Source organism: Crocuta crocuta, unplaced genomic scaffold (assembly GCF_008692635.1).
Source record: "Crocuta crocuta isolate KB4526 unplaced genomic scaffold, BGI_CrCroc_1.0 scaffold170, whole genome shotgun sequence".
In the NCBI taxonomy this organism is placed as follows: Eukaryota; Metazoa; Chordata; class Mammalia; order Carnivora; family Hyaenidae; genus Crocuta; species Crocuta crocuta.
Genome location: NW_027527853.1, coordinates 6,380,229 through 6,408,216, shown reverse-complemented (window position 1 = coordinate 6,408,216; position 27,988 = coordinate 6,380,229). Strand labels below are relative to the sequence as shown.

General features: G+C 36.8%; 1 protein-coding gene across 1 annotated transcript in view; it reads right to left on the bottom strand.

The window, feature by feature from the left end:
• CPEB3 (cytoplasmic polyadenylation element binding protein 3) overlaps positions 1 to 27,988 on the bottom strand; it is a 160,671-nt gene that overhangs the window by 77,139 nt on the left and 55,544 nt on the right. Inside the window, 2 exon segments of the mRNA XM_077779871.1 lie at positions 2,110 to 2,199; positions 4,596 to 4,763. Of these exon segments, the coding sequence (XP_077635997.1) occupies positions 2,110 to 2,199; positions 4,596 to 4,763 (258 nt within the window).

Below are 27,988 nucleotides of genomic sequence, written 5' to 3'. Positions count from 1 at the left end.
GGTCTCTTACAGAAAGATGTTGACATTGCTGAGGGGAGAAGCAGGTTATTAAACAGCATGAATAGTATGATCCCATTTATGTAAATGCAAAATCTCATATAAATGTTTATGTTCATAAAGAAACAACAGAAGGGTATTTAATAAAATGTATACAGTGATTATATCTACGTCTGATAGATGTAGATTTGGATAATTTTCTTCAGACATGACTATACAGGTTTATCTTTTTATTTATATTTGAGAGAGAGAGAAAGAGAGCAGGGAAAGGGCAGAGAGGGAGGGAGACAGAGGATCTAAAGTGGGTTCCGTACTAAGAGTGGAGAGCCCCACGTGGGGCTTGGACTTACGAACTGTGAGATCATGACCAGAGCCGAAGTCGGACACTTAACTGATTGAACCAGCCAGGCGCCCCATCTTCATTTTTTATGATGATCAGATTACCTGACACCTTTTATACTAGAGGTATTTTTATAACCTCCTCAGTGTGATTTTTTTTTCCCACTAGTACTGTTAGAAATATCTTTTATACATGTAATTTTAGATAGTGTGATACATGCACCACAGTGTAGTGAACACATTCTTTCACTGAGATAACACAGTCTTGCTGCTCACATGCAACTAGTACTCTTAGGAATATTTTTTTATCCAGGTGACTTTACAGAGCATATTACCTGTGGCACAGTGTGGTGAACTCATCCGTTTACTGAAATAACACTACTCTGATTCAAGGAATTATTAGCACTCTTAGAAACGTGTTTTACACATGTGTCTTTACACAGGGTTAAACATGTACCACAAAGTGGTGAATAGATTCCTTCAATGGAATAATCAGCTTGTGATTTTTATCTTTTCGGCTTACTATAGAACTTATTTTTTTAACTTTAAAAATTCTTGAAGAGAATTAAAAAGGAAATGTTAAAAGTAAACAGCCCTATATTTAGTGAGTAACTTATTTTCACAGGTTGTTGAGAGAATGAGGAGAAATATAGGTGGCAAAGAAACCTCATGAACCAGACATAAGGGGAAGCTACCCACCTTTCCCAGGTTAAGCTATAATTTCATTCCTGTACAAAGCACAGGAAAGAGAAGTATTTTGACCCATCTTCTTGTGGGAGTAATGTTACATAATATTTCATATCAAAAAAAACAATTCTTTGGAGAAGAAACCAATCTACAGAATAACACATGAAGAAAACTTCCTTTTTAACCCCAAACACTCTTCTATATAATTCTAGGAATTTACTAGAGTTAATATCACTAGAAAAGTTCCCTGAATTCTGCAGAAATTACAGACTATGAACAAAGTAATATATTTTCAGGTCTTGGTAAATTACCAAAAAAGCCTACCAAAAATAAGGGAAGGGTTCATGTGAAGAGTTCTTTGCTAGTTTGCCCTCTACCCCTCAACAAACTAAGTCACTTAAAATACAGACATGAATAGGTGTGCCTGGGTGGCTCAGTCAGTTAAGCATCCAACTTCAGCTCAGGTCATAATCTCACATGAGACTGAGCCCAGTGTCAGACTCTGGGCTGACAGCTCAGAGCTTGGAGCCTGTTTCCAATTCTGTGTCTCCCTCTCTCTCTGCCCCTCCCCTGCTCGCGCTGCCTCTCAAAAACTAATAAACATTAAAAAGAATTTTTTTAATATAGACATGAATAAAGCTAATTTCATACAATGTCATTTTGCAGCCACTAGGTTTTCAAAGTTTGGGGCTTATAAGGCCTATAAAACCACAGGACATTGGGATACAAATAAAATTTGACTCTAAATAATCTTTTCCTTTCCAATCACTGACATTCCTCAAAATCCTAGATTTTTTCTCCTCCCAAATAATGAAAACTTAGGACAAGTCTCACTCACACAAGACTCACAGAATCTCACTGTCAATATAATAAATAGATGCCTTGAAACAATCAGTGTGCTCCTGGGGGGAACAGTCTCCAAGTGGAAACAGTAAGACACGGAAAGACGATCAACATTAAAATATTTTCTTAATTAGGGGAAAAAAGCCAACTGCTATTTCAAGCATTAAAAAGCTATCATAATTTTATTGAACTGCATGCTAGCTCTCCAACAGGCAGGCGGTGGAGACATTTTAAGTGCATTACCTTTGGGAGGAAAATACGACTTGCTTTCAGCTTTGTGAGGCCAGTCTACAACGAGAGGTCCAAACCTGCGAAAGCTGGCAGTGATCTCATCTATAAAACAAGGAAGGAATATTAGCAAAGAGTAAAAAAAAAAAAAGAAAAAAATACTGCACACAGAATAGCATAAAGCATGCCTTTTTATTTAAAAAGTGTTTTTGAGAGCTATTTCAAAAGCATTTTTACAGAAGTGAAACCTACTAAGTGAAATACAATTGTTTGCTGGGTACATTTGGTTATTCACTTTCAACCATGCAAAATGTGTTTCTAACTATAATTCATTGCTCTTCACTGCCAATAAATTTGATATAAAGAGTTTGGAGGAAAAAAATCTGACATTAGTTAAGGTGACTTGACATCAGTTAAAGTGACTTGACATCAGTCAAGTTAAAAAAAAAAGCCTCTAAAAATAGGAACGTTCTCTGTTTTTGGAAAAAAGGCAAAAGTATACGAAACATTTCAAATATGCTTCATTTATGTAAAATGATCTCTAAAATATCTAAGATTACTAATCTTAGGTTATGATTATTAGTAATCTAAGATTATGAATCTCTAATATTATTTTAGAAATAGACACAATTCCTGGGACACCTGGGTGGCTCAGTCGGTTAAGTGTCTGACTTCAGCTCAGGTCATGATCTTACAGTTTGTGAGTTAGAGCCCCGCATCAGGCTCTCTGCTGTCAGCACAGGGCCTGCTTTAGATCCTTAGTGCCCATCTCTCTCTGTCCCTCTCCCACTGATTCTCTCTCAAAATAAATTAAAAAAATAAATAAATAAATAAAATTCTTTTGGTGAAGAGTAGGGGCAAAAAGTAGGTAATTCTATTTGGTGATAAAAGTTAAAACCAATGATCTATTTCTCTCATACTTACCTACAACACATCCTATAAAGAAAATGTTTCCAAAGTTATAATTCAATAAATTTACCTTTTCCTTCTGACTTCTGACTCAAAGTAGAAGGTACTTAGCCCGCACTCAAATTTAAGTTGCCACTCTCTCAGTCATGATCTAAAATTTGTCTTAAAAAAAATCCAATTGATAGATGAGATTAATTAACACCAGTATGAGAATTCTTTGGTAGAAAATGAGTCTCCAGCTCTGTACAACCTTAAATAAGTAAGTCTAAAATAAAATAATTTTTATTTTTAAAAAATATTAGAAGAAAAATTTTTTAATGTTTTCTTTCTTTCTGAGAGAGACACAGCGTGAGTAGGGTAGGGTCAGAGAGAGAGGGAAATACAGAATCTGAAGCACGCTCCAGGCTCTGAGCTGGGGCTCGAACGCACGAACTGTGAGATCATGACCTGAGCCGAAGTCAGACGCTTAACTGACTGAGCCACCCAGGTGCCCCCCCAAATTTTTTTTTTTAAGTTTATTTGAGAGAGTGAGAGAGAGGGTATGTGCACATGCACACAAGTGGTAGAGGGGCAGAGAGAGAGAGGGAGAGAGAGAATCCCAACCAGTCTCTGTACTGTCAGCACAGAGCCCCACATGGGTCTGGATCCCAAAAATCACAAGATTACCACCTGAGCCAAAATCAAGAGTCAGACGCCCAACCAAATGAGCCACCCAGGTGCTCCTAAAATAAAATTACTTTTAAAGACTATTCCTCTATCACCATGAAAAAGAAAATCATGACCAATTAGAGAAATGTCGTAGCTAGAACAATGCTGACAAAGCAACTGTTTTAAAAATATTTTTATAGCAGATCCAAAGCCTACGAGAACTAGAGTTGTTGTTTTTTCCCTTAGGTTGACTCTGTCACAATTTCATTTCATTCGTCCCTTCAACAAATATTTACTAACAACCTACTATGTGCTGACTGGCTTCGGGCATAAGTGAAAACTCACTTTTGGGTTGACAGTAACTCAAAAATATTATTAAGAAAAATTCTAATTAGTCTTAATTCTTTTAAAGGCAAGGAGGGGGCTTTTTACTAATAGACCTCTATATTAAAATATGAGATGGGATGGTGTGAATATGAGCAAAAGTGCTGGGATCGGTAATTCTGAACACCAGCTGCACCCTTAACTACATAAGCTCAGACAAATTGTCTCTCTCTGATCCTGAGTTTCTTTATCTATAAAATGGCATTGGTAGGATATGACTTACAGACAGCTATAAGGATTAAATGAGATAATGTAATGTGAAGTGCTTAGCACAATAATGGGCTTATAAAGAGTTTCATAAATATTTTCAATGATTATTTTCAAACATATCCTCAAAGGAATGACTAGGAAACAAGACACTGTTGGGAGACTGCTATATATAAACACATTTGAACAGCAGACCTGAAGTGCACAATCTATTACTTGCCCATCTATCGAATACTTTCATCCTCCGAACACTAAAATATGAATGCCCTTAAGCTGCTTGGAGAGGAGAGCAGGGTCGAGTCACACAAAGCACAAACCTGGCCTTTATAAAGTCATTAATGAATGCATCATACCTTCATCGATATCAGGAGGAAGGCCTCCAACAAACACCTTTCTGGAGTAACGTTCTACTCGTTCTCCATTTTGACAGCGAGTGGGGGAACTTAAGCCAGAAGACAAGGATTGATCACCGTGACTGTCATCCAGGAAGGCATCTTCAAAGGGAAAAAGAGAAGACCGACCTGAAACAAATATGGAAGTTTCTACAGTTAAAATTATTTTCTTGAACAACAGATGTTTTATTAGAAGCCAAAGTACTCAGTGAATGGTACCAAAAAAAAAAAAAAAAAATGTATCCTGAACTGTGACTTTTACAATAGAATACACTACTGTAGATTACAGGGTCTAGGTAATACCACCATTTTGTGTAAAGGTATGTATAGCACAGAAATAACTGGATTGATACTCAGGAAGAAGCATAAAAATTAGAGCTGTTTTTGCTGCTAAAAAATCACTGTCTTTTAATATAGTCCCTATCATTGCTAAGAGTCTTCAGCAGTTATTTTTCCTTTCCCCAGACATTTTTTAAGATAAATGGAAAAATAGTCTTTATTCACGTAGTTTTATTCGCTCAAAGGTTCAGACTGGCCCTGACAGCAGAGTGAATATTAAACTGATAACAAAGGCTGATAACTTCTCTGGTTGCAGGACTAAAGATGATGGAGTTTTCCCTGCCATTCAAGCTAATCCAATTTGGGAATAGGCATTTGCACTAATAACAAGTGGAACACATAAATGAGAATACATAAATTAAGATGTGGCAGTATAGATGTAGATGTGGTTATGACATCTTTACCCTACTAAACTAGGCAATATTTTATATCACTCAAAAAATTTTTATTGTTAACTCTATGGCCAAATAGAGTTTATACAGCAAAGGCCATTCCACATGACTACAAGAAAGATACCAGCAGTTAGACTCTGTTAATAAATATAACACAATAATGCTACCCGGTATTACAAAATAAAATCTAAGTTTAAAGACAAATATATTTCCTGTTTGAGTCAGTGAGTTCTTGGTGTAACTTTCCATTAGGTTACACTCTAAAAATGAACTTCTTGAGCTCTCTAGCTTTTGAAAAGAGTTTCCCTCTAAAATAAATTCATGTACTCTTAAAAAAAAAAAAGAACAGTATCTTCCCCATTTAGTCTATCCTGTCTATATTTCTCTGAAACCTAGGTTCTGCGTCACTATAGCCAACTCTCTAAAACAGAATATAAATAGTTTTATAAAAATACTGGACATTTATTTCTCTTACAAAAAAATAGCTACTAATATAACTCTGTTTATTTTATGAACAACCCAGGTGGTACAAGAAAGGCACTATTTTGATGTTGGGACTTAATAAATAAAAAGACCTAAGAATTTTTTGTTCAGCTCTTCCCAGATTAGCTACAAAGAAACAGAATAAAATTTGTCACCTCATGTCACCTAGCTTTCTTAGCCTGGCAGGAACAACAATAGGCAATAAATTATCATCTCTTGGTATCTGTTTTGATCACTGGGGGTAAAGGAAATAGATTTGCAGGAACTACAGGCAAAATGACCTTCTCAAAGGCATCCAGAGATGTGCTCCCATAACTGTTAGGTTTGCTTTTCACATAGTCCACACTCAGTTATATGCTTGCTCCGTGGCAGGCACATACCCAAATCAGCATTTCCCACAGAATACTCCTACCCTTACCTCTTACCCTCAACACTAGTAACATGAGATGCTCAGAAAACAAACGCTGATGGGGGCAAGGAGGGGGGAGACAAATAAATAATACTGGAAAATACTGCACACCTTATGCCCTTTCAAGACATTCACAATCCACATTAGAATACAAAAGGCTGGGGAAAGTACAGCAGTAAAATAACTTAATCAGAATTACCTGGGTTTAAGATAAAGGAAACATTAAAATATATATAGCTCAGTGGAAAACACCTGAAGAAATATTTATCCATATTCTAGAATCACCAAGCAAATAAGATAGTTATCTATCTGAAAGTTCTTCACAAAGAAGTCTGGTGAGAGACAGGCAAATGCATAATTATAAAACAGAAATTAAGTACTAAGAGAAGAATTTACCAAGAGCGCAATTTACTGCCCTATGGAAGATGGTGTGGGGAGACCTTTAGAGTGATTTCATAGGATAACAACCTTGAACAGAATCTTGTGGGCTTCGGAATTTCTAAGGTAAAGAACAAGAATCCACAGAGAACAAACTTTCAAAACAACTTTGATCTTTCCCTCCAAACCAGGTCCTCTAGCAGTCCCTATAATTTTAACAGAAATGACTATTATCCACATCCAATTCAATCCAGAAATCCAGGAGTCCTCCTTGACATCTCCCTTTAATACTCCACATCTAATATCTCTTTCACTAAATCCTATCAATTCAAACTATGACATAATTCATCAATCAATTCATCTTTCCCATCTTTAGTCCTAATGCCCTGGGAGTCCAGATCACCATCATCTCAGTCTAATGAGTCTAAACGCAGCCTGTTTAGTCTACTGATTTGTATCCTGAACTCCACAATGCCTTTTCCACAATACAGCCAAAGTCACCATTTTAAAATATTAGTCTGAATACATGACTGCACTCCTCATGTTTATCCTTAAAACCACTGGTGTTGGATAAAGTACAAAAACATCAGTGTCAATTGTGAGGCCTCTGCCATCTCCTACATCATAGTTGCTGCCTCTCTCCCTCTGGTTCACTAACGTCCAATCACTTAAGGCTTCCTTTGAATTTCCTGATAATTCCTCCTTGCCTCCGGCACTAAGGACAAGGTGTTTCCCTGTTGCCCAAATAAATACTCTCTTCCCAACTCTCCAGTTTTCTAATTAATTCCCACTTAATCCTTAATCTCAGGTGAAAAGTCACCTCCTCAGGTGGAATCTTCCTGACCTTTTAGATTAGGTGAGGTTCCCTTTTCTATCCACTCATTGCACTTCTCCTAACACTTTTCCCAATTACCATTATACTATCAGGTGGGTTTTTATTTGGTATTTCATTCCCAACCCCATAAAATTGTAAGCTCTATTAGGACAGGGACCAATTTAATCTTGTTCACCACTATATCTTCATGTCCTAATGAGGGCACATAAAAGGGATTCAGTAAATATTAAAAGTGAGACAGCATCCAGAAAAGGGTAACAGTATGTGCAAAGACACACTGCTGCAAGTATATGCTGGAACACAACACACAGGTGTGAGATGGCAAGAGATGGAACCACGTCCTAGGAAATGAAGATCTTTTCTTTTGCTTCTATTTGTTCAAATGTTATAGTCTATACTCTGTATTACAAAAGCAATAGGAAATTTCCCCATTTTCCAAATTTAATATTTCATTCTAATACTACCTTTTTTTTTTTTTTAACTTTAATCATTTCCTGGAGACTGATATTCCCAACTAATCATCTTCCATCCTGTCAAAAATGACTTTTCTGAGATGCCTGGGGGCCATGTCATTCCCTCTACCCCACAATCCACAATAGCCACTATCACCCTTACCAGCAATTTGCACCTGAAAAAGAGGGGATGGGGAAAAAAAAAAGAAAAAAAAGAGAGGGGATGGGACGAGAGTCTTAAGAAATTTGGGACCCTCCAGCTGAGAGATGAGGAAATCATGAACAAGAGCAGTGAAGGAGACAAAGTAGATATTCAAAACATTCTGGAAAAAAGAGACCTTTCTTTGTGTATGGCCAACACAACCACAGCTTCCTATAATATTTTGGCAAAAATACTAAGAGCAAGAACTAATTGTAAAAATTTGGACTATGTTAAAAATTGGTTAGGAAACTTGCCAAGGTTTTAAAACCAAACCTCTGTCTTAGTATATAGAGTACCATAGACTTTAGTGATAAAGTTGCCCTTGGAAATAAAACTGCCAAGAATTCACATGTATGTGATATTCTCTGTGGATAAGAACTAAGAATATAGGTCTCAAAGCCCAATCCCCAGATCTACTTAATCTGAATGCATGGGGTTCAAATTTGAAAGTCTGCACTTTTAACAAATTTCCCCAGTGATCCCTACACTCAAGTTTAAGAACCACTGAAATGGAGATGAACTGTCTGTAGCAGGCATCCACTTGAAAGTGATATTGTATCAAGTATATGGAGCCTTGGGAAACATCCAAATTCAGTCAAGTTAAAGAAAGTACATTCTCAGGAACAGAATGTAAAATCTATAATCTAGTCAACTTACTGTAACATGACTGCCTCAAGTGCTGATGGAACAAATCGTCAGTCTGCAGGAAGCATTTAAAAGACAGACCAAAAGAAGTTAAGAGGATTTTATCATATTGGTAGGATTACTCCTCTGTGGGACAGAATGGTTCATTTGATGTTTCCATAACCTGAAAACCAGCTATTTCCCTATGCTCTAATTATAAGTTCCTGAAGGACTGTTCTATTAATTAATTTAGTACCTTGCTACTGTGAAGAGGCAGCACTGTGACTCTTAAACTAGTAGACAAATAATCAGCCACTGAAATAGTATTTCTGTTACATTCATCTCCTTAAGTTAAAATATTAGTATTCTTATTTGTCCAGGGTTCCTCATGAGGTTAGTATTTGTGCAATCATTTGGCTGGCAAAAATCCATTCCCCCCTAAGACGAATCATCCCTGGGAAGACGAGTAAAATTTTAGTTTCCAGATATGTGTTACTAGAAACTGAAACTTTAAGAGGTTACACCCAAATCATATCCCTTGAGAAGCCCTACTTCACTAACTAGCATCTCTCTGACATTATTTTTCTTTAATATAAAACATTGCCCAAGACCAAAACATTTTAAGCAAGCCATGTTCTCCAAAATTATGTTTTTATGTATCTAGCGTGTAAGTCTGCTTTAGAATCTGATACACCCAGGGGCACCTGGGTAGCTCAGTTGGTTAAGTGTCCAATTTAGCTCAGGTCATGATCTCATGGGTAGCTCAGCTGGTTAAGCGTCCGACTTAGGTCAGGTCATGATCTTGTGGCTCGTGAGTTCAAGCCCCCTGGTGGGCTCTGTGCTGACAGCTCAGAGCCTGGAGCCTGCTTCAGGACATAGGATTCCAAGTCTTCCTCTCTCTTTGTCCCTCCCCTGCTTGTACCTTGTTTCTCTCTCTCTCTCTCTCTCAAAATAAACAAACATTAAAAAAATTTTTAAAAAAAGGATCTCATACTTCCATATAAAATATTCATATTGAATATTTCAAGAGAAGCAGGAGAATACTTCTCAACAGCTGCAGTTTGGCCATTTGGCTTTCCCTTCAACAAATGGTCTGCTTTTGTGATACCTATTTTCAACTAATAACCAGAATGTAGTTTTTTGTTCAGTAATTGAACAAGTAATCTCTGAATACAGAGATAACTTAAAACTAAAAGACCCTTGTAAGAAAAGTGCCAAATAAGAAACCCACAAAGCGCTAGTTAAGCATGAAGGCGTATCCCAGAAAACTCTTGCTTACTTAGGAGGCTCCCTTTCCTGCAACTTATGATAGTTCCCAAAGCTGCCCAGACCTCACTTCTCAGCTCCCACTAAAGCCTCTGTAGTCAATCCAGCAGCTTCACCCTACTTCTGGCCCAGTACTTCCATTGTAAGCCTGTTTAGTTTTGCAAAGAGCTCAGAAATTAGTCACTTCAGGTTTTTTTTTTTTTGGTTTGGTTTGGTTTTTAATGTTTATTTTTGAGAGGGAGGACAGAGTGCAAGCAGGGGAGGGGCAGAGAGCAAGGGAGACACAGAATCCCAAGCAGGCTCCAGGCTCTGAGCTGTTAGCACAGAGCCTGATGTGGGGCTCAAACTCACAAACCATGAGATCATGACCTGAGCCGAAGTCGGATGCCTAACTGACTGAGCCACCCAGGTGCCCCAGGAGTTTTTGTTTAATTTAAAGAATTCTGAAGAATGATTTCCCTAAGGAAAAAGAAATTGCCTGAAAGTCAAGATAGTCAGGTTCCAGCTTTACTCTGCAATCTTGGACAAAACATTTCACACATCTGAGTCTCATTTACATAATGAGAGATTTGAACAGGATGAAATGGTTTTCAAATCTCTGGGAGAATTCCTTTCATTACATAAACATCTTCCACAATACCCTAAGATACAAATATTAAAATGCGTCTTACTTGGCATTACCATGTGGGTATCTCTAAGGCATCACAAACTTAACGTGTAAAAACACGTAAAACATGTAAAAATAAACTCTTGACATCCACCTTGAGCCTGTTGTCTCCTGGTCCCATTTCAAAATGTGGCACTGCATTCACCCAGCTGGTCAAGCTGGAACCTAAACATTAGTTTTGAGTTTTCCCCCTTATTTACTCTCCACATTCAATTCTTCAATTTAATGCTATTAAAAAAGGTTGATTCTACCTTCTAGAATATGCCTTCCATTTGTTCACATCTTTCCAACTCTACTGCCATCACTCTATCCTAAAAGGCCATCACCTCTTGCCAAGACTACTACCTTCACTCTGAACTAGACAACCCACTTATCCTCTCACTTCACTCTAAATAAGAGCCAGAGTGCTCTTTTAAAAACATAAATCTGATCATCTGACCTTGCTTTAAAACATTCATAGATTTTGTCTTGTACCTGGACCAAGTTCGAAATCCTTACCAGGAGCTAAAGCCCAGCAAGATCATATTTCCTTCCTTCCTCCAACTTCATCTTAATATACCCTCCCCTCTCTCCTACCAAGCTCAGTCATTCTGGTCTCTACTTCCTCAAATACACAAAGCCCTTTCATGCCTCACTCCTCCCCTCCCCCCACTTTTTAAATAAAAGCTTTATAAGATATAATCCACCTATCATACAATTCATCCATTTAACCCATTAGCAGCAACTCATTTTCCTTGAACTCTCAGGCCTAGGCAATACCAGTCTACTACTATAGATTACTATAGTCTACTACTGATACTTTCTACATCAATAGAAAGTATATTTCATAAAAGTGGAATCTTACAATATGTGATCTTTTGTAATTGCCTTCTTTCACTTAGTATAATGTTTTCAAAGTTTTACAATGTTGTAGTATTTATCAGTACTTTGCCTCAAGCCTCTTAAAATAGCTGTCTTATAATTTCTGCAATTTCCTTTAAAACATTCTAAGGGGCCGAAAAGAGGGAATATATGAAACAAGACCGGCAAAAATGTTGATAGTCATTGAAGCTAATTGATGGGTACAGAGTTCAATAAACTATTCTATTTTTGAGAATGATTAAAAATTTCCACAATAGAAATTTTCCTTTAAAGATACCTGTCTTTCCATCCTTTGGGTTTCAGTTTAAATAACATCATTTCAGAAAAAGCCATCCTAGGTTAGAGGGAAATTCCCATTTTTCTTGTCTAGCACTCTTCACAACTATCGAGTACAGAAATGTTTTTTCCATTTATTGTCTCTCTCCCGCTAGAATGAACATTCTGTAGGGAGACAGAACACATCTAGAGTCTAGCACCACATCTGACCCCAAGTAGGTGCACAAACACTTAATGAACGCAATCAGGATGGACAGCTCAGAACCCCTCTATCATTGTTTAAGACCCTCGCAAACCAACTTCTTGCAAAAACAAAACAGCAGTGATATTATTCTCCTCACCATTTCCTGTGCTCAAATTTCTCTATTACTATAAGCAGTAACATTTCAGATATTATAACCATGAACAACAGTCAGGAATTTCTTTAGCTGTCCGTATTTCACTGAAGGACCATCCATTCCTTTAGACAAGAAAACTCACATAACCAGGTTTGAATTAACAGGATGCTATGTTTGTATCATGGTCTCACTGATAGAGGTGATCTTTCCTCCCTTGGACAGGCTTTTGGTAAAAAGACCCAACTTCAACTTGAAACCAAGGTTTGTTTCACTGGATTTTTAGAACCTCTGTTATTACCTAAGATTAATACCTCATACCATGTCAATAGATTTTTATGGATTAAATACACACATAAGTACATTTTACAAGAGTAACTCTACCAGTAAAGTAACTGATCATTCCTTACATTTGCTCATTTACGTTGTTTAAAAGGATATTTTATATTTTCCTTGCTGCTTTTTAAGAAGTTCTGTTAAACATCAAGAGCACTGGCAGAGTCAACATGTCTACTTATGGACAGAAGTCTCCCAGAGACCTTAAAAGCTCATGTGAAAAAATACAACATATATTTTAATCAGGTGTGAAATGTGTAGTCAAATATGTTATATGACACTACCTGTTGGTATAGTTTCTACCAGGGTCTGCAGTGTATAGGAAGAGATATATCAAAGCTTGTAAAAAGCCAGAATACTCCAAAAAAAATATTAAAATTATTTGGCATCATTTTGATTCTATAGGGGAATATGGGAAGAGAAATCACATCTGTCTAATGGAACACATCTTTAAAATAAAAATGGGCATAATGGGAAATACACTTGGATATTTAAATACTTTATATACAATCATTCATTTTATTTTTTTAAAAAAACATATTTATTTAAATTCAAGTTAGTTAACGTACAGTGTAGTACTGGTTTCAGGAGCAGAACTCAGTGATTCACCACTTACATATAACACCCAGTGCGCATTCCAACAAGTGCCCTCCTTAATGCCCATCACCCTACACATCTCCTCCAGCAACTCTGTTTGTTCTCTGTATTTAAGGGTCTCTTATGGTTTGCTCCCCTCTGTGTTTTTAGCTTATTTTTCTTTCCCTTCCCCTATGTTCGTCTATTGCCATTTCTTATATTCCACAAGTGAAATCATAGGATATTTGTCTTTCTCTGCCTGACTTATTTCACTTAACATAATACACTCTAGTTCCATCCACACTATTGCAAATAGCAAGACTTCATTCTTTTCCATTGCCAAGTAGTCCTATTCTCACACATCTAATTCTTCCTCCCTATTTCTGTTTCAGCTACACTATGGAAGTACTTGGTTTGCCAAGGTCTACCCTGCAGTATGTGTTTCCCATCTAAGCCTTCAGCTGATGTTCAAGTTCTCTCGTTTTCGTTACTTGAACATGAAACCCTCTTCCTAAAGCCAGACATATCTTTGTCTAGGAGTCTTACCTTTTGTTTCAAAAATGATTCATCAGGGAAGCACAGACCATTTCACTGCAAATTTTCCTCTCCAGCTGGCCATGTCAATTGCACCCTGAAGCTTTTTTTTTTTTTTTTTTAAGTTGAATCACATACCTGGAGAAGCTTGCTTCCCACTCCTCTTCCATTATCCAAATAGTTACTGAAATTCTACCTTTTCCAGGAAACTTTTCCAGGTGTACAAGGAGAGATCAAAGATTCCACTGGCCTAATCCTTACTGATCTCAAAATCAGTAAGAGATCTTTGAGAGATCTCAAAACCGTCACAAATAATTCCCTTTGTTTTCTCCTCCTAAAATATTTACCAACATGTATATGTAATACATTGAATGAGTTGCAGCTCAATCTTAATCATAGATAAAGTAACATACATCAATAAGTTTTTTTAAGTCTTTATTTAAATTCCAGCAAGTTCACTTTTTATGCTTTTTTTGGGGAAGTCTAAACTTTGAAGGAAAGAAATCAAGCATTAATATAATCCCTGATCACACAAATAAGCAAGTATGAGGAAATCTGCCACTTTACAAAGTTTATTCTATGCAGCAGTGGCCCAAATGAGTATATTTTAGGAAATGAGAGTAAGTATGAGGTACACCTGCTCCATTTCACATGGCTATGTCACTACATTTAAGGAAGATGACTTATTTTTCAGCTTTGCAAATAGAAGGCTAAAAAAAAAGATGGAACAAAAGTTCTCTACCTGTTCTTTTCTCATTACAGAAAGTCAACATTCAGTCTTTTAATATTCTCTCTTTCACACACACACACACACACACACACACACACTTTCTCTCTCATCATTATCTTCTTCATTGACAACTATCAAACTACAGACTTACGGTGAGCAGGGACCAAGTCATTCTGGGCAGTATTTAGCATTAACACGATGCAAATATGACCATGCTTGTGAAAACAATTAAGTCAAACTTTACAAATAGATATGGGAAAGGTAACATGGAAATAGGAAGAGTAATTTTTTCAGGAGCTTAAAAATTACAGGTGATCTTAATACTCTTGATGCCTGGTATTTAATATATGATTTATAAAAGTAAAATAATTAAAAAATATGATGCCATACTCTGGTCTGCATAGATGTAGGGTGTTATTTCAAAAACAATCCTCATCCATAAATACTTAATACCTGCTAATTATATGTAGGTCACAGTATTAGGCATAAGACACACTGTTATCAAAGAACTTCACTCTAGTGGAAGAATCAGAGTGCACAGAAAAAATAAGAATGTGAGACAGTAGAAGCAGAGGAAAAGGCTGCCTACTACAAGGCACTGGTCAAGCTTCCTAGGAGAGAGAAGGCTTAAATTTGGCATAAATGCATGAACTAAGGATAGGCTTTAGGTAAGCAAATGAGAGGAAGGGTGGACAGTACTTGCGATGGCCAGGCTGTGGGAAAGTACAGAGACTGGTTATGGGAAGGTGAGATGGGAAAAATGGAAATGATGAGGCTGGTGAAATAGGGAGAAGCCAGATGATGGGGATCCTAAATGGAAGAGGAAGGAGACATGGACAAAGTGGTGTTTCAGAAAGAAAGAAACAATAGAAATGAGCCCTGAGACAATAGAGGAAAAACTCTGGCAAGATGTAGTAACTAATCAGTGCATAAGAAGAGGAGAGGCTAGTCCCTGCTGTCTACCCTCCAGATGGTCTATTTTCTGTGTAAAAGTATCCATTCCTTACTCCTTCTCGAGAGTGATCAATATTCTAGCAACATGAAAAACCATATGTATAGTACAGAATGATTTCTAGTAATATTATTGTCTATACTTTCAATTTACAAATAACAAAGTTAAAAAATATTGAATGGTAATTTCCACAGCTAAAAAATATTCAACTACACAAATGTTTCTCTTTACCATGATTTGAAAACAAAACTGATGATACGATTCCATCATGAAAAAAGTTTTCAATGGTAGTTCAAACACTTATTAGGTTCTGCCAATATCCATCTACTCAACAAATATTTACCATGGAATAAATAATAAAATACTGTGAATTTAATATTATTAACTTCTCTTTAAAACTCAATTACAGCATCAGAGATAGCCTGATGAATGGTAAACAGCAACCAGTAAGTAACCAAAAGACAAAGGTTCCAGATTTGGCTCTGACTTGAGACCACATAGCAAATAAATTACTTCATCTTCCCAGCTTCTACAAGTGAGTACCAAAGCAACTTACGCTGGTGGAATGCTTTTAGCGTATACAAGTAGGTTTTCCTCTCCTGTTTTTTACACTATAACTTCACTAACACTCTTAAAGTTGGATAAGATTGGCTTTATTAGCTCATAACTTACAGATGAAGATACCAGACATAATAGAACAGTGATTACAAACGAGGTCTTTGACCCTGAATCTCATACTCCCTAGAACCACTACATTAGCCTCACCCTACCAACTTCATAAAATTATACAGAAATGCTTTAGAAAGGTAATGGCATTATACAAATAAAAGCAATATTATTTTGTTTGGGTGTGATCAGGAGAGAATGCAAGTTTATGTGGCTTAGAGCCTATACAAGTTGGGGATCTGCTTCAAGAAAAAGAACACAAAAATAAGGTCAAAAGGGAGTCCCCTTGAAAGTGAGGGCTCCTAAAACAAGCTTCCTTAGCTTCAAGGTACATCTGCTACTGGATGTAGCACAAAAGAATTCACCTATCTACTAAGATCAAGAATTTCCCTCTAAAACCTAACTTTTGCCTTCTAAGTAGTACGAAAAGAACACAGTGAATAAAACACACACACACACATACACACAAACACACAAATTTATGCTTGGCCTTTATTCTCTCAAGATCATAACAAACCATGTAACAAAAATTTCCAGGTAGAAATAAAAAGTCTTTGCTATGTCTATATTAGGATTAAAAGAACAAACTACCAACTAACAACAAAAAATAACTATAATGAAAGTGATGAGAATTATTTTGCTAAAAGAAGCTAGAACATCATACCACACAATAATTATTGTTTTGCACACACACAGGTATAAACACACACACACTCATATTTACTCACAATTTGGCAAGCAAAAGATCTCATTAAAAAAATTTACCTCGTCTCCGCCCATAGCTCCTGGCTGCATGTAAACACAGAAGAAAACCATGGGTATCTTTATCAAAATGGTGAATTTAGAAATAAAAAAATATTCACATAAACCTTTTCTAAGTATTTTCAGAATTAATCTGGAGATACTGTTCAACTTGACTGCAGAGATATTATGTTAAAAAAAAAACCTTTATGAAGCACAAGTTAAAACATAAACTTAAAGAGATATTCACCTGGATATGGCAGCCACTGACAAAGATACAATGGATGCTTAAGTAACATAGTCTTATAAGGATTTATATTGTGGTCCATTATCTATATTAGATATAGATAAATAGAGTTCTTTTAAATTTTTTTTCTGATTAATAAATCTTCATTTGTGCTATATATCACCATCAGACATCACTTTAAAAGAAAAACATTCATTCTAAGTTAAAAACTGTAGTGTGTGGTGGTCATTCTGAATTTCTTCACACATGCGCACGCACACACACACACACACACACATCCCTACATATACGCCCCATAAATAGAGTCCTGTGAAAACTGTATAGAAATTTAACACACAATTAACTCTGGTTCTACAGAATGTGATGTGTCTGTGTGAAAATTTCAGTGAAGTTTCTCTTGGTCTCCCCATTTACTTTCCATACAGTATCACAGATGGGGGAAGAACAATCTTTTTCACCTAGGAGTGAAATGAAAAAGTAGAAAGGGATTACGTACTGGGTACATCCTAGGGCATACTGAAAAACAAAGTGCTTGGAAGATTTTCTTCCCTTTCAAAACTCAAGGCCCACAGAATGCATTATTACAACACTGACTAAAGCTAGACTATGGTATGATACATTTATTGCTAGGAGACCCTATCATCTAAAATAATTTCCAAAGTAGAAAAATTTTCAAATTTGAAAACTCAGGTTCTATAAAACAAATGAGAACTCTATTTAATCCATTTTTAAAGTGTCAATGACATGTTATAATATTAGCTTAAAACAAATCAAAACAAAACAAAAAACAGCAATAATTTATGGTTAACAGTTGCAGTATAAAGTAGTACTGAAGAAAATGATTTCTCTCCTAGAAAAAGAATTAAGACTTTTCAGCTAGAAAGTTGAAATACCAGTTGGCCAGCTAGTTCCCACATTTCTTCAGACATCATACCCTCGCCTACACACATTTGGCCTCTTCACTTTCCCATTACATAAATATTAAAAAGAATTTTCCAGTCCAAGCTCTACTTTCTCCCATCACGATAACTTTCAATTTTAAAAAACACAATCTTTTCTGAATTTACACAGCAGTACTGTTTACATCACTTACAAAATGAATGCATTCTAAAAATAAAAATTAAAATTAAGGAACTTGCATCCTTTTCATTACTGGGAACCTGGAATTCATCTCCCCACATAAATATATTTGCATAAATATCTGACCATATAAAATTCATTTCCTTACATAACTACCATATAATAAATGGTAGCTAGTTTCCTAGTTTGGCCCCCCAAAAGCCTACTTCATTTATAATAATATGGGTGAGTTAATACAAACAGACAACACTTAAAAAGACATTAAGTATGCTTTGATATTGTACCACCTATTTCTTTGTCCCTTCCCCCAATCCCAATGATGTCACGCTGCCCAACACCCCCACCATAACCTTGATTTAGAGAGGATATAAAACATTCTGTACTTCAAAATTACTCATTCCTCTCCCGAACAACAAATTCCCATTCTTTCATTATATCTGATTTCTGGCCAGATGCTCAATGAAAAGAATCTGATTACAATACCAAGGTACAAATGACTCATCAGACCTTAACACCCCTAAAGGATAAAGGAGAATGCTGTTCACTCGAGTCTTCAACTGCCAAATTTTCAGGTAATAGAGAACATGAAGTGAATAAATCCAGTCAGTCTTGGGGGGTGAGGAGGAGCATTCTGAGTTGGGGAGATGGGTAGACCTGCAACAGACATACTTGGGAGTTTTAATCAAAGCTTCTTTAAACAGTTCCTGATTTTTATGGATTTCTTTCTTTTTCCATTTCTAATCAAAGACAGTAAATTGGTTCGTGTCTGGCTGATGACTGATAGAGGGGCAAGATAGCATATGGGATAGACAGCCAATTTAAAGCAGTTATGTGAGAAGCTTCAATTTGCTTTCATCATTCACTGTGGAATTTAATTATGTGCTACCCTGGTCTTAATTTCAGAATTGTATCTATCATCCCTATGGTGATTATTATTATAGCAGCTAACACTTAATGAGTACTTGGTATATTCCAGAACAGTTCAAATGCTTTCCATGTATTAATGTCATTTAATATACCCCATAACTTTATGAAATAAGAATTATTAGCCTCTTCTTATAGATGAAGAAAATGGGACACGAAATTAAGTATCTTGCCTAAAATCTTACAGCTGGGAAGTGGTGAATGTGGAATATGAATCTAAGGACTCTAGCTCCAGAGTCCAAACTTGCAACCACTTCACTATACTGTTAAATTCATAGAGGGCAAGGTCATTATCTTGTATATCTTTTACTATCCTCTAATGCACCTGGTAGAATGCTCTGTACCAAGGTGGTATTCAACAAATATATGCTGTTAGCTGTCTGTGTAATCAAGGGAAGGAGTAATACATACCTTGATGGCTTTAGAATGTATGCCACCTCTGTTGGTATTTAAAGATTTGCTCATACGAGGGCCATTTGCAAATAGACTAATTAGAGTCAAACTCTTCCCTAAGGGAGAGGTAATGAAATAAACATCAAGAAGAGAAATTTGGGAGCACAAAAGTAGTACTTTCCCTTGAGAACAAATAAGACTTTTAAAAGGGGAGTAAATATAACTAATTCCATAGTATGTTGCATACTAGTATAGATTTATACCAGATATAAGATATGATATGTATCCTAAGTAGTGCCTCCAAGGACTTTAAATCTAATCATCATCATCATTACAGATAAAGTTCTTTTCACCGTTTCATATGTATTACTTTTAGAACTCACAAAAAAAGTACATTTAATTTTTAGAAATTGTGGTAGTGGTTACCCTTGGCTAAGGGTACTAATTAGAAGGCAGACTGAGGGGGGTTCCGGGGTGGTGGTAATGTTTTGGTCTTGATCTAGGTACTGGTTATATGGGTGTGTTCAATTTGTAGTAGTATTATCAAATCATATATTTATGATTTGGGCATTGTTTGGTATGTATACTAAAGTTCAATAAAAACCAAAATATTCAAAAAATTTACATTGATTCAGCAGGATAAAAGGTTCTAAGATTAATGTAGAAAATCCATAATCCTAACATTTTTATAGTCTTTACATCACAAATCTGGGGGTATCTGCCTGGCTCAGTCAGTACAGCATGCAACTCTTGATCTCAGGGTTGTGAGTTCAAGCTCCATGCTGGGGTGTAGAGATTATTTAAAAATAAAAAATCTTTAAAAAAATCATAAATTTGAATAATTCAAAACTGAAAAAATTAAAAGATTTTTAATATATCAGAATAAATATAAAAAGGTACATCTACTTTACAATAGGATATTCCAGAGTTACTCTAAAAATAAGTTTACATGATCAGTGACTAGTACACTGTGAATGGTATTCTCATGTTAATGTTAGGGTTTATTAAGCATATGAGGCAACAAAGTAATATGAATGATCTGTTACTCTTTTGACTTGACCTACACGTGGGTCTTAAATGGCTACACTCACACATGTGATTCCTCAAGGGCATATTATGATCTGATTTTAAAACTTAAACTAATTCTTTGGCTACATGGATTCACCCAAATTTGCTGAAGTTTCTCTAGGTAAAGTAACATCATATACAGGTGCCACCATAGAGGCTCAAAAATGATATAGAGAGACAGAGATGGAGAAGAGAGAGAAAGGAGGGAGGGCCAGAGACAGAAAGATCTCTATTCTATTGTGTATCAAAGTAGCATGCACTATTTCAGGAATTTAAGCAGTCCCTAGGATGCTGTACTGATGTAAAACAAATGAACAAGATATAAAGACATTAGTACAACATTTAACAAACTGGCATGGAAATATCTGCCAAGGCTGTTAAAAGTCAACTGCAGGAACAAAGTGCTAATTACTTTCCTTGTTATAATATCAGTTTCTTAAAAACACCTTATAAACGTATATTTTGAATACCATTTCAGTATGTAAAATTAAATTCTACTCAAACATCTAATGGTTCCTTTCAGCTTCCATCTAAGTATTAGTCATGCAAAAAACTCTACCTAAGATGGGTTAAGATCTTAAAGTTAGTACAAAAATGTCCCCCCCCTTCTGTAATTAGATTAATTCCCAAAGAGCAGGAGTGATGTTTGTTCCATAAATGCCCCTCCTCTATCTTCATCTTTATAATGGAAGACAGTTTTAGCCCAATGAGTCTCAGATCTGGCAAATGAAAACTGAAGAGAGATCAATTTTTCCATAAACAATATGAACTTAGCAGGTAAAAATGATGCTTGGAAGGATGGGATACATTTTCAACTATTATACTCATGTAAAGTGTTTGGATGTTTTAAAATCTCTTCTTCCTACCCTTCTCATTTTGATTCTTACTCATTTTTCTTAGAAAAATCTTTCTATTCAATTTGCAAGCCTAAAACGTAACATGAGCAACCATCATAATACACATTTTCAGATGGGTAAACTGAGGCCCAGAGAGGATGACTGGCTCCAGGCCGTTCAGCTATGCAAAGCTGATACTGAATCCAGATCCACATTGGTTCTAAAGCATTTATTCTTTTTTAAGTTGAGGTATTCTTTACGTTCAGTAAAATTCATCACCTGTAAACGCACAAGTTTGGCCAGTTCTGATAATTATATATAGTCATGTCAGCACTATGTTCTGTCACACAGAACAGTTCATCTTCCTAAAAAATTTCCTTGTGCCGCTTAGCTATTGATCCGATCCCCCAACCTTGGCAAACATTAATCTGCTGTCTGTACTGTTGTGTTTGTCCTTTCTACAACTCTATATTAATGCAATCAATTTTTTTGACTTCCTTTACTTAGAATAATGTTTTTGAGAATTATCCATGTTGTTACATGTGTTCATATTTTGTTTCTCTTTATTGCTGAGTAACAGTCCATAGTATGGAAATACCACAATTTATCCACTCACCAGTTGTTATGGACTGAAACGTGTACCCTCAAAACACACAGGGTGAAGTGCTAATCCCCAGTGTGACTTATTTGAAGACAGGGTCTTATTTGAATTACTTCAAATAAGAAGTAATTAAGGTTAAATGAGATCATAAGGAAAGGTGTTCTTTTTTAAAATTTTTTTTAAAATGTATTTTTGAGAGAGAGATAGAGACAGCATGAGCAGGGGAAGGTAGGAGAGACAGGGAGACGCAGAATGCGAAGACAGGCTCCAGGCTCCGAGCTAGCTGTGAGCACAGAGCCTAACGTGGAGCCCAAACCCACGAACCGTGAGATCATGACCTGAGCCGAAGCCGGATGCTCAACCGACTAAGCCACCCAGGCGCCCCAAGGATAGGTGTTCTTATAAGAAGAGGAAGATACCAGGCATGCCCAGAAAAGATCACTCAAGGTCACAGCAAGAAGGCAGCCCTCTGCCAGCTAAGGAGAGAGGCCTCAGAAGAAACCAACCCTGCTGGCACCTTGATCTTGGACTTCCAGCCTCCAGACTGTGAGAAAATAAATTTCTGCTGTTCAAGCCATCCAGCCTATGCTATTTTGTTATGGCAGCCCTAGTAAAGTAATCTTAGCTACCAAGACTGAAGAGCCAGTATTTTTCAAATTTATAAAGTCCTTGAAAGCACTCAGAAATTCAGACAACTTATCATCCTTTATTTTTTTTAATGTTTAAAATATTTACTTATTATTATTTTTTAAGTGTTTTTATTTAATCCTGAGAGAGAGAGAGAGGCAGTGCGAGCAGGGGAGGGAGACACAGAATCCGAAGCAGGCTCCAGACTCTGAGCTAGCTGTCAGCACAAAGCCCGACGCGGGGCTCGAACCCACGAACCATGAGATCATAACCTGAGCTGAAATCAGACGCTTAACCAACTGAGCCACCCAGGCGCCCCGAAAATATTTAATTATTTTGGAGAGCGAGAGAGAGAGAAAGACAGAACATGAGTGGGTGAGGGACAGAGAGAGTGAGACATAGAATCCAAAGCAGACTCCAGGATCTGAATGGTCAGCATAGCACTTGATGCAGGGCTCGAACTCACGAACCGTAAGATCATGACCTGAGCCAAAGTTAAAGTTAAGCCAGATGCTTAACCAACTGAGCCACCCAGGCACCCCCATCCTTTAAAAGTATTTGCTTTTAGTTGTATAATCCAAGTTTAATAATAAAAAAAGGAACTTCTCACCTCAATTTTTTTGGTATTATTTCATTGTTACTACCACAGCACTATTGCTTTTTGTTAGTCATTACACTTAAAGCTGTTACTTTAGGAATTAAAATCAGTATTTTTAATAGGCATTTTTATGGATTGGTCAGAAAATCTAATGGTCATTAACAACATATGTAACTGTATCCTGCATCCTAAACAACAGAACTTTTGCAATGTTCTACTTCACTCCCTAAAAAGTCTTAAAGGAAACCTACAGATTTTTAGTCAATCTCCCAAACAAAACAGGAATCACTCTGTAACCAACACAAAGGTGTTCTACCTGGTTCAGCTAGAATACCTTAAAATGAAATTAAGGAGGCTCACTTAGCCTCTTCCAGTCTTTTTAATTATTTTTTTCAACAAAACTCTCTCCTCCAATCTCCAACAGATATATTTTGTTCCCCGGAGCAGCACAGGGACCCAGAGCCCAACCTGTCATGTACCCTTCTCCCCCATAGGCCTTAAAAGTACCTCCTTGGATGCTGGGGTTCCACAGAACATGATTAGAAAACTGAAGATCTATACTCTATGGTAGGACCATTCTTACTAGGAAGAAAGTTCCTTCTAACATGTGTCTCTCTATTATCCTTAACAATAGATCTCAGCCTAATCCCACTTTTATTTAAGGGTCATTGCTTTATCTCCTTTTGATTTTCTCTTTTCTATAACAAAATACATTTAGTTACCCCTCATAAGAAATGGTTTTTCATAATCCATATAATTTTGAACATTCTCCTTTGGATAAACCTAATTTTCCAGGAAGACAACACTTGTTCATCAAAGCTTCTCATGAAAACATCCAAGGCCTTTGACCATCTGACTCCTATAACCACATTTCAAATCCTCATCCTAGTCATACCAATTCAACCCACTCTTCCCATAGTATCAATATAATATAAGCACTTATCTGGTCAGCCTAAGAATCTAGATATCCATATGTCTTGACATCTATTCTTCTCTGCCCCTTAAGAACTCTCAAATCCCTTGTCCATTTCCATCCACTATTATATATTTTCCATTTCGTCCAAAATATAAGCTCAGGACTTCTCTATACCATCTTGCAGTGTCCATTTACACTCAGTATTAGGTTAATTTCCAAAGAACATTTACCATACAGGTTACTTACAGAATCTCAGTGTATGATGTTATCAAAGTAACCACTTCAGAACTTCTAAGTTCATTTCTTAAACTCCTCATGAAAGCAGAATAAAATCAATCAAAGTCGGTTATGTCTGACAAGATTTTTCTGGAAACAAAGAATCTCTGCATTATTCTACTATCCCCACTTGGAAAGAGTGCGCATCCGCATCTGCTCACATCAGGTAATGTCTACACACCTTCACATCCATGGCCTAATAGCAGTCCACTGCAAGTAATTATCACCTTACTTTTATTTCAGTAGAACATTACTAAATGATAGAATAACTGCCCCGCCCCAAGGGAAGATATCAAGAAAAGTCCTGAGAATTCTAATCACATGCCAGAGTATATTATATTTTGTACAGATCAATCTGTCCAAATCAGGTCAGGACTACTACAGAAGTATGCACCCAAATATTTGGCATATATTCTCAACAAACCATCTTCTCTGAACCACTATGTTAAAATCTCATGAGGTCCCTTCAAACTTTATATACTCAATTTCTAGACTGTTCAGGACAGCCAATATTTGCTAATTCTACATTTTTGAACTCCAAATAATGTAGGGAATTATATATATAAAAGAGAGGGTAAACAAAAATGTGTACTAGTGTGCTCAGGAGTGTGAGCAGAACCAAAGGCCCAGCCCCTTGGTCAGTGTTCCTTGTGTCTTCCCTATCAACAAGGCTCTTCTCATGTGGGAAGGAAGGTTCCTTCATGGAAGAAAGTTATGGAAAGGAACTGACTTGAAAATTTGGGAAGCAACATGGAGAGCTGCTCGTTCCCCTCACCCCTGTCCTGACCTCACCAAAACAGCTTCTTCTTCTGACCTGGACTTGGGAAAACCTTAGAGAGCAATTAAGGCATACCAAGCTCTGAGGGAGAAGAAAGAATAGGAGGGAGTGCATAGCACGGTCCTTATACTACGTGATGCCTTCACGCACAGGTAAAGACAGACATTAGCAAGGAGCAGGAGGAGCAGCACTGGATCTCCCAATAAGTAAATTCTAATTATAGGCTTTTCCGTCCACCCCTTGCCCACACTTTGCAGCCAAGCTTGATCCCAAATCAATTAAATTACAGTCTCTGATGTTGTGTCACAGGTATTTTCTATTTTTGTTCCCATTTTGATTGTATAACTGGAATGAAGAATTACTGGCTAACTCAAAAGGGGAGAAAAGGGGACTAGAGGTAGAAGAGGGAAGAAGCAGAGGCTAGCATTTGTTAAGTGTGTATTTATTGCCAGGTTTGGTAACAGGAGCATTGCACACTTGACTCTACTGTTTGTAAAGAAGGAATTGATAACTCCATTTAAAATGAAAAACAGGTAACTTGTCCAAGGTCACAGAGTAAATAAATGATGTATCTAGGATTTAAACTCAGATCTGTTTGGTTCTCCCAAAACTGCATTATCTCCACTATACTGTACAGAGAATAACAAAGAAAAGAAGGGAAGTTTCACCTCCTTAATTTTACCTAGGTATCATCTGCACACCAAGTCGTTGTTCAAGTTTAAGACTACTCATCTGCATATACTAAAGGTCTGAGTGAAAGAGTAGTTAAAACTCCTGCCATTAATAAGGGAGACTATGTTCTAAAAGTAAAACTGATCACTTCTGTAAGTGTACTACTTCTCCACAATCAATAAAGTATTATTTACCTATCTCTTACTAAAGAAGCTAAATGAAATCTAAGTGATCTTTCTGGGAAAAACCCAAAAGAGTAGAAGTCATGTAAGATTAAGGAATAATCTCTGTGTCCAAGCCATAGATGGCTATTAGTTGGCTGTATGACATCAGCAAATTCTTTTACCTTCTTCAGAAAAGAAGATCCTGTCATGTTTTAAATAAGGCTGTGCTAGGGACACCTGGGTGGCTCAGTCAGTTAAGCGTCCGACTTCAGCTCACGTCATGATCTCACAGTATATTCGAGCCCCACGTTGGGTTCTGTGCTGACAGCTCAGAGCCTGGAGCCTGTTTCAGATTCTATGTTTCCCTCTCTCTCTGCCCTGCCCCCACTCGTGCTCTGTCTCTGTCTCAAAAATACATAAACTATTTAAAAAAAATTTTTAAATAAAAAATAAAATAAGGCTGCGCTAAAGATGAAATGAATGACATGATTCTCAGCTTTTCTATCAAACTGCCCCCAACGCAGAGGAAAACAAATTACAAAGCAATCTTAAAACTTGTTGAGGGGCGCCTGGGNAAAAAAAAAACAAAAAAAAAACTTGTTGAAATCTTAGGATACCCTTTAAAGTCTCCAGGTTTATCTTAAAAACTGCATGTCAATTTCATGTGCCCATGTTTTGTTTGGACAGGAGAGGAATCCTGGGATAAAACTGGTGTCAAGAAAGTGGGTTTTGACCAGGCCCTGCCAACTCATTGTATGCATTAGAAAAGCACAGAGGTCCGGGGGCGCCTGGGTGGCTTAGTCGGTTAAGCGTCCGACTTTCGCTTGGGTCATGATCTCGCGGTTCGTGGGTTCGAGCTCCGCGTCGGGCTCTGTGCTGACTGCCAGCTCAGAGCCTGGAGCCTGTTTCGGAGTCTGTGACTCCCTCTCTCTCTGACCCTCCCTGCTCACGCTGTCTCTCTCTCTCTTTCTCTCCTAGAAATAAATAAAAATATTTAAAAAAAAGGAAAAAGAAAAAAGAAAAGCACAGAGGTCCAAGAAAGCACTTTATAAACTGTTAATTGTTAGATCCAAATATGTTATTATCATCTTCTGAAATGAAGCGTTAAAACAAATTTTTATAAAGGAACTATGGTGGACTGGATATTCTCTAAGGCTGTTACACTATGCTATTCACAATTTCTTGGAGCTATCTTTCTTTCTCTCCTGGTCTCCAATATTGAGTACCTACTGAATATGTCCAGCGTTGCACTTGAAGCCAGTGAATAGCTGTGAATAAGAGCTAGTCTCTGCTCTCCTGAAGCATACATATTAAAGAGAAAGACCAACATCAAATAGTTAATTACAAGTGTGGTGAGTGCTATAAAGGGGAAATCCAGGTTCTACTGGCTACACAAGTAGAGAAAGCAAACAGGGAGGTCTGGGGGGAAAAGTAGGTAATTTTTCAGTTTCCTATATCTTTATTAGTGGGATGGAAGCACCCAATCCTTAGCACTTTAAACATACACATAAGGAACTTCTTCCAAAATCCAATTAATAAGTTAAGAATATTTCAGACTTCACTTACTTACAATGTTCAATGTCAGGACATGCAGACCAGGTTTATCACTCTATTTTTCAGGAAGAGAGGCTTTATTTAGCATTCAGAGCAAAATCACAGTGACAAGTAATATTAGAAAAACAATTTTACCAAAGACAATGAATGTGTGTGTTTGTGCTAAACTAGTATAAAAAAAAATACAATCACTTTTAACAACTAAGTATTTATTTATTTATTTATTTATTTTTTAATAGTTTATTGTAACAACTAAGTATTTAAAGCAAAGGTTATTACCCTCAGGCTGGAAGCAAAAGGTTCCTGCCTCCCTCATGTCACCCTACACAATTCACATAGTCTCTGGAACCTCAGCTTCCCCATCTGTAAAATGAGGTCAAAACAAAACTAAACAGCAATGCCCTTAGGTCCCCTATCACATTCATAAACAGCATCCACTCAAAATTGTTTGAAACTTGAGTTCAAGTTATAACTTAAAAGTCATAAACTTAAAAGTTATAGAATACTACATGTCCCTATAATTACTATTTTTCATTTTTAATTTAGCCATCTTTTATAATATATTC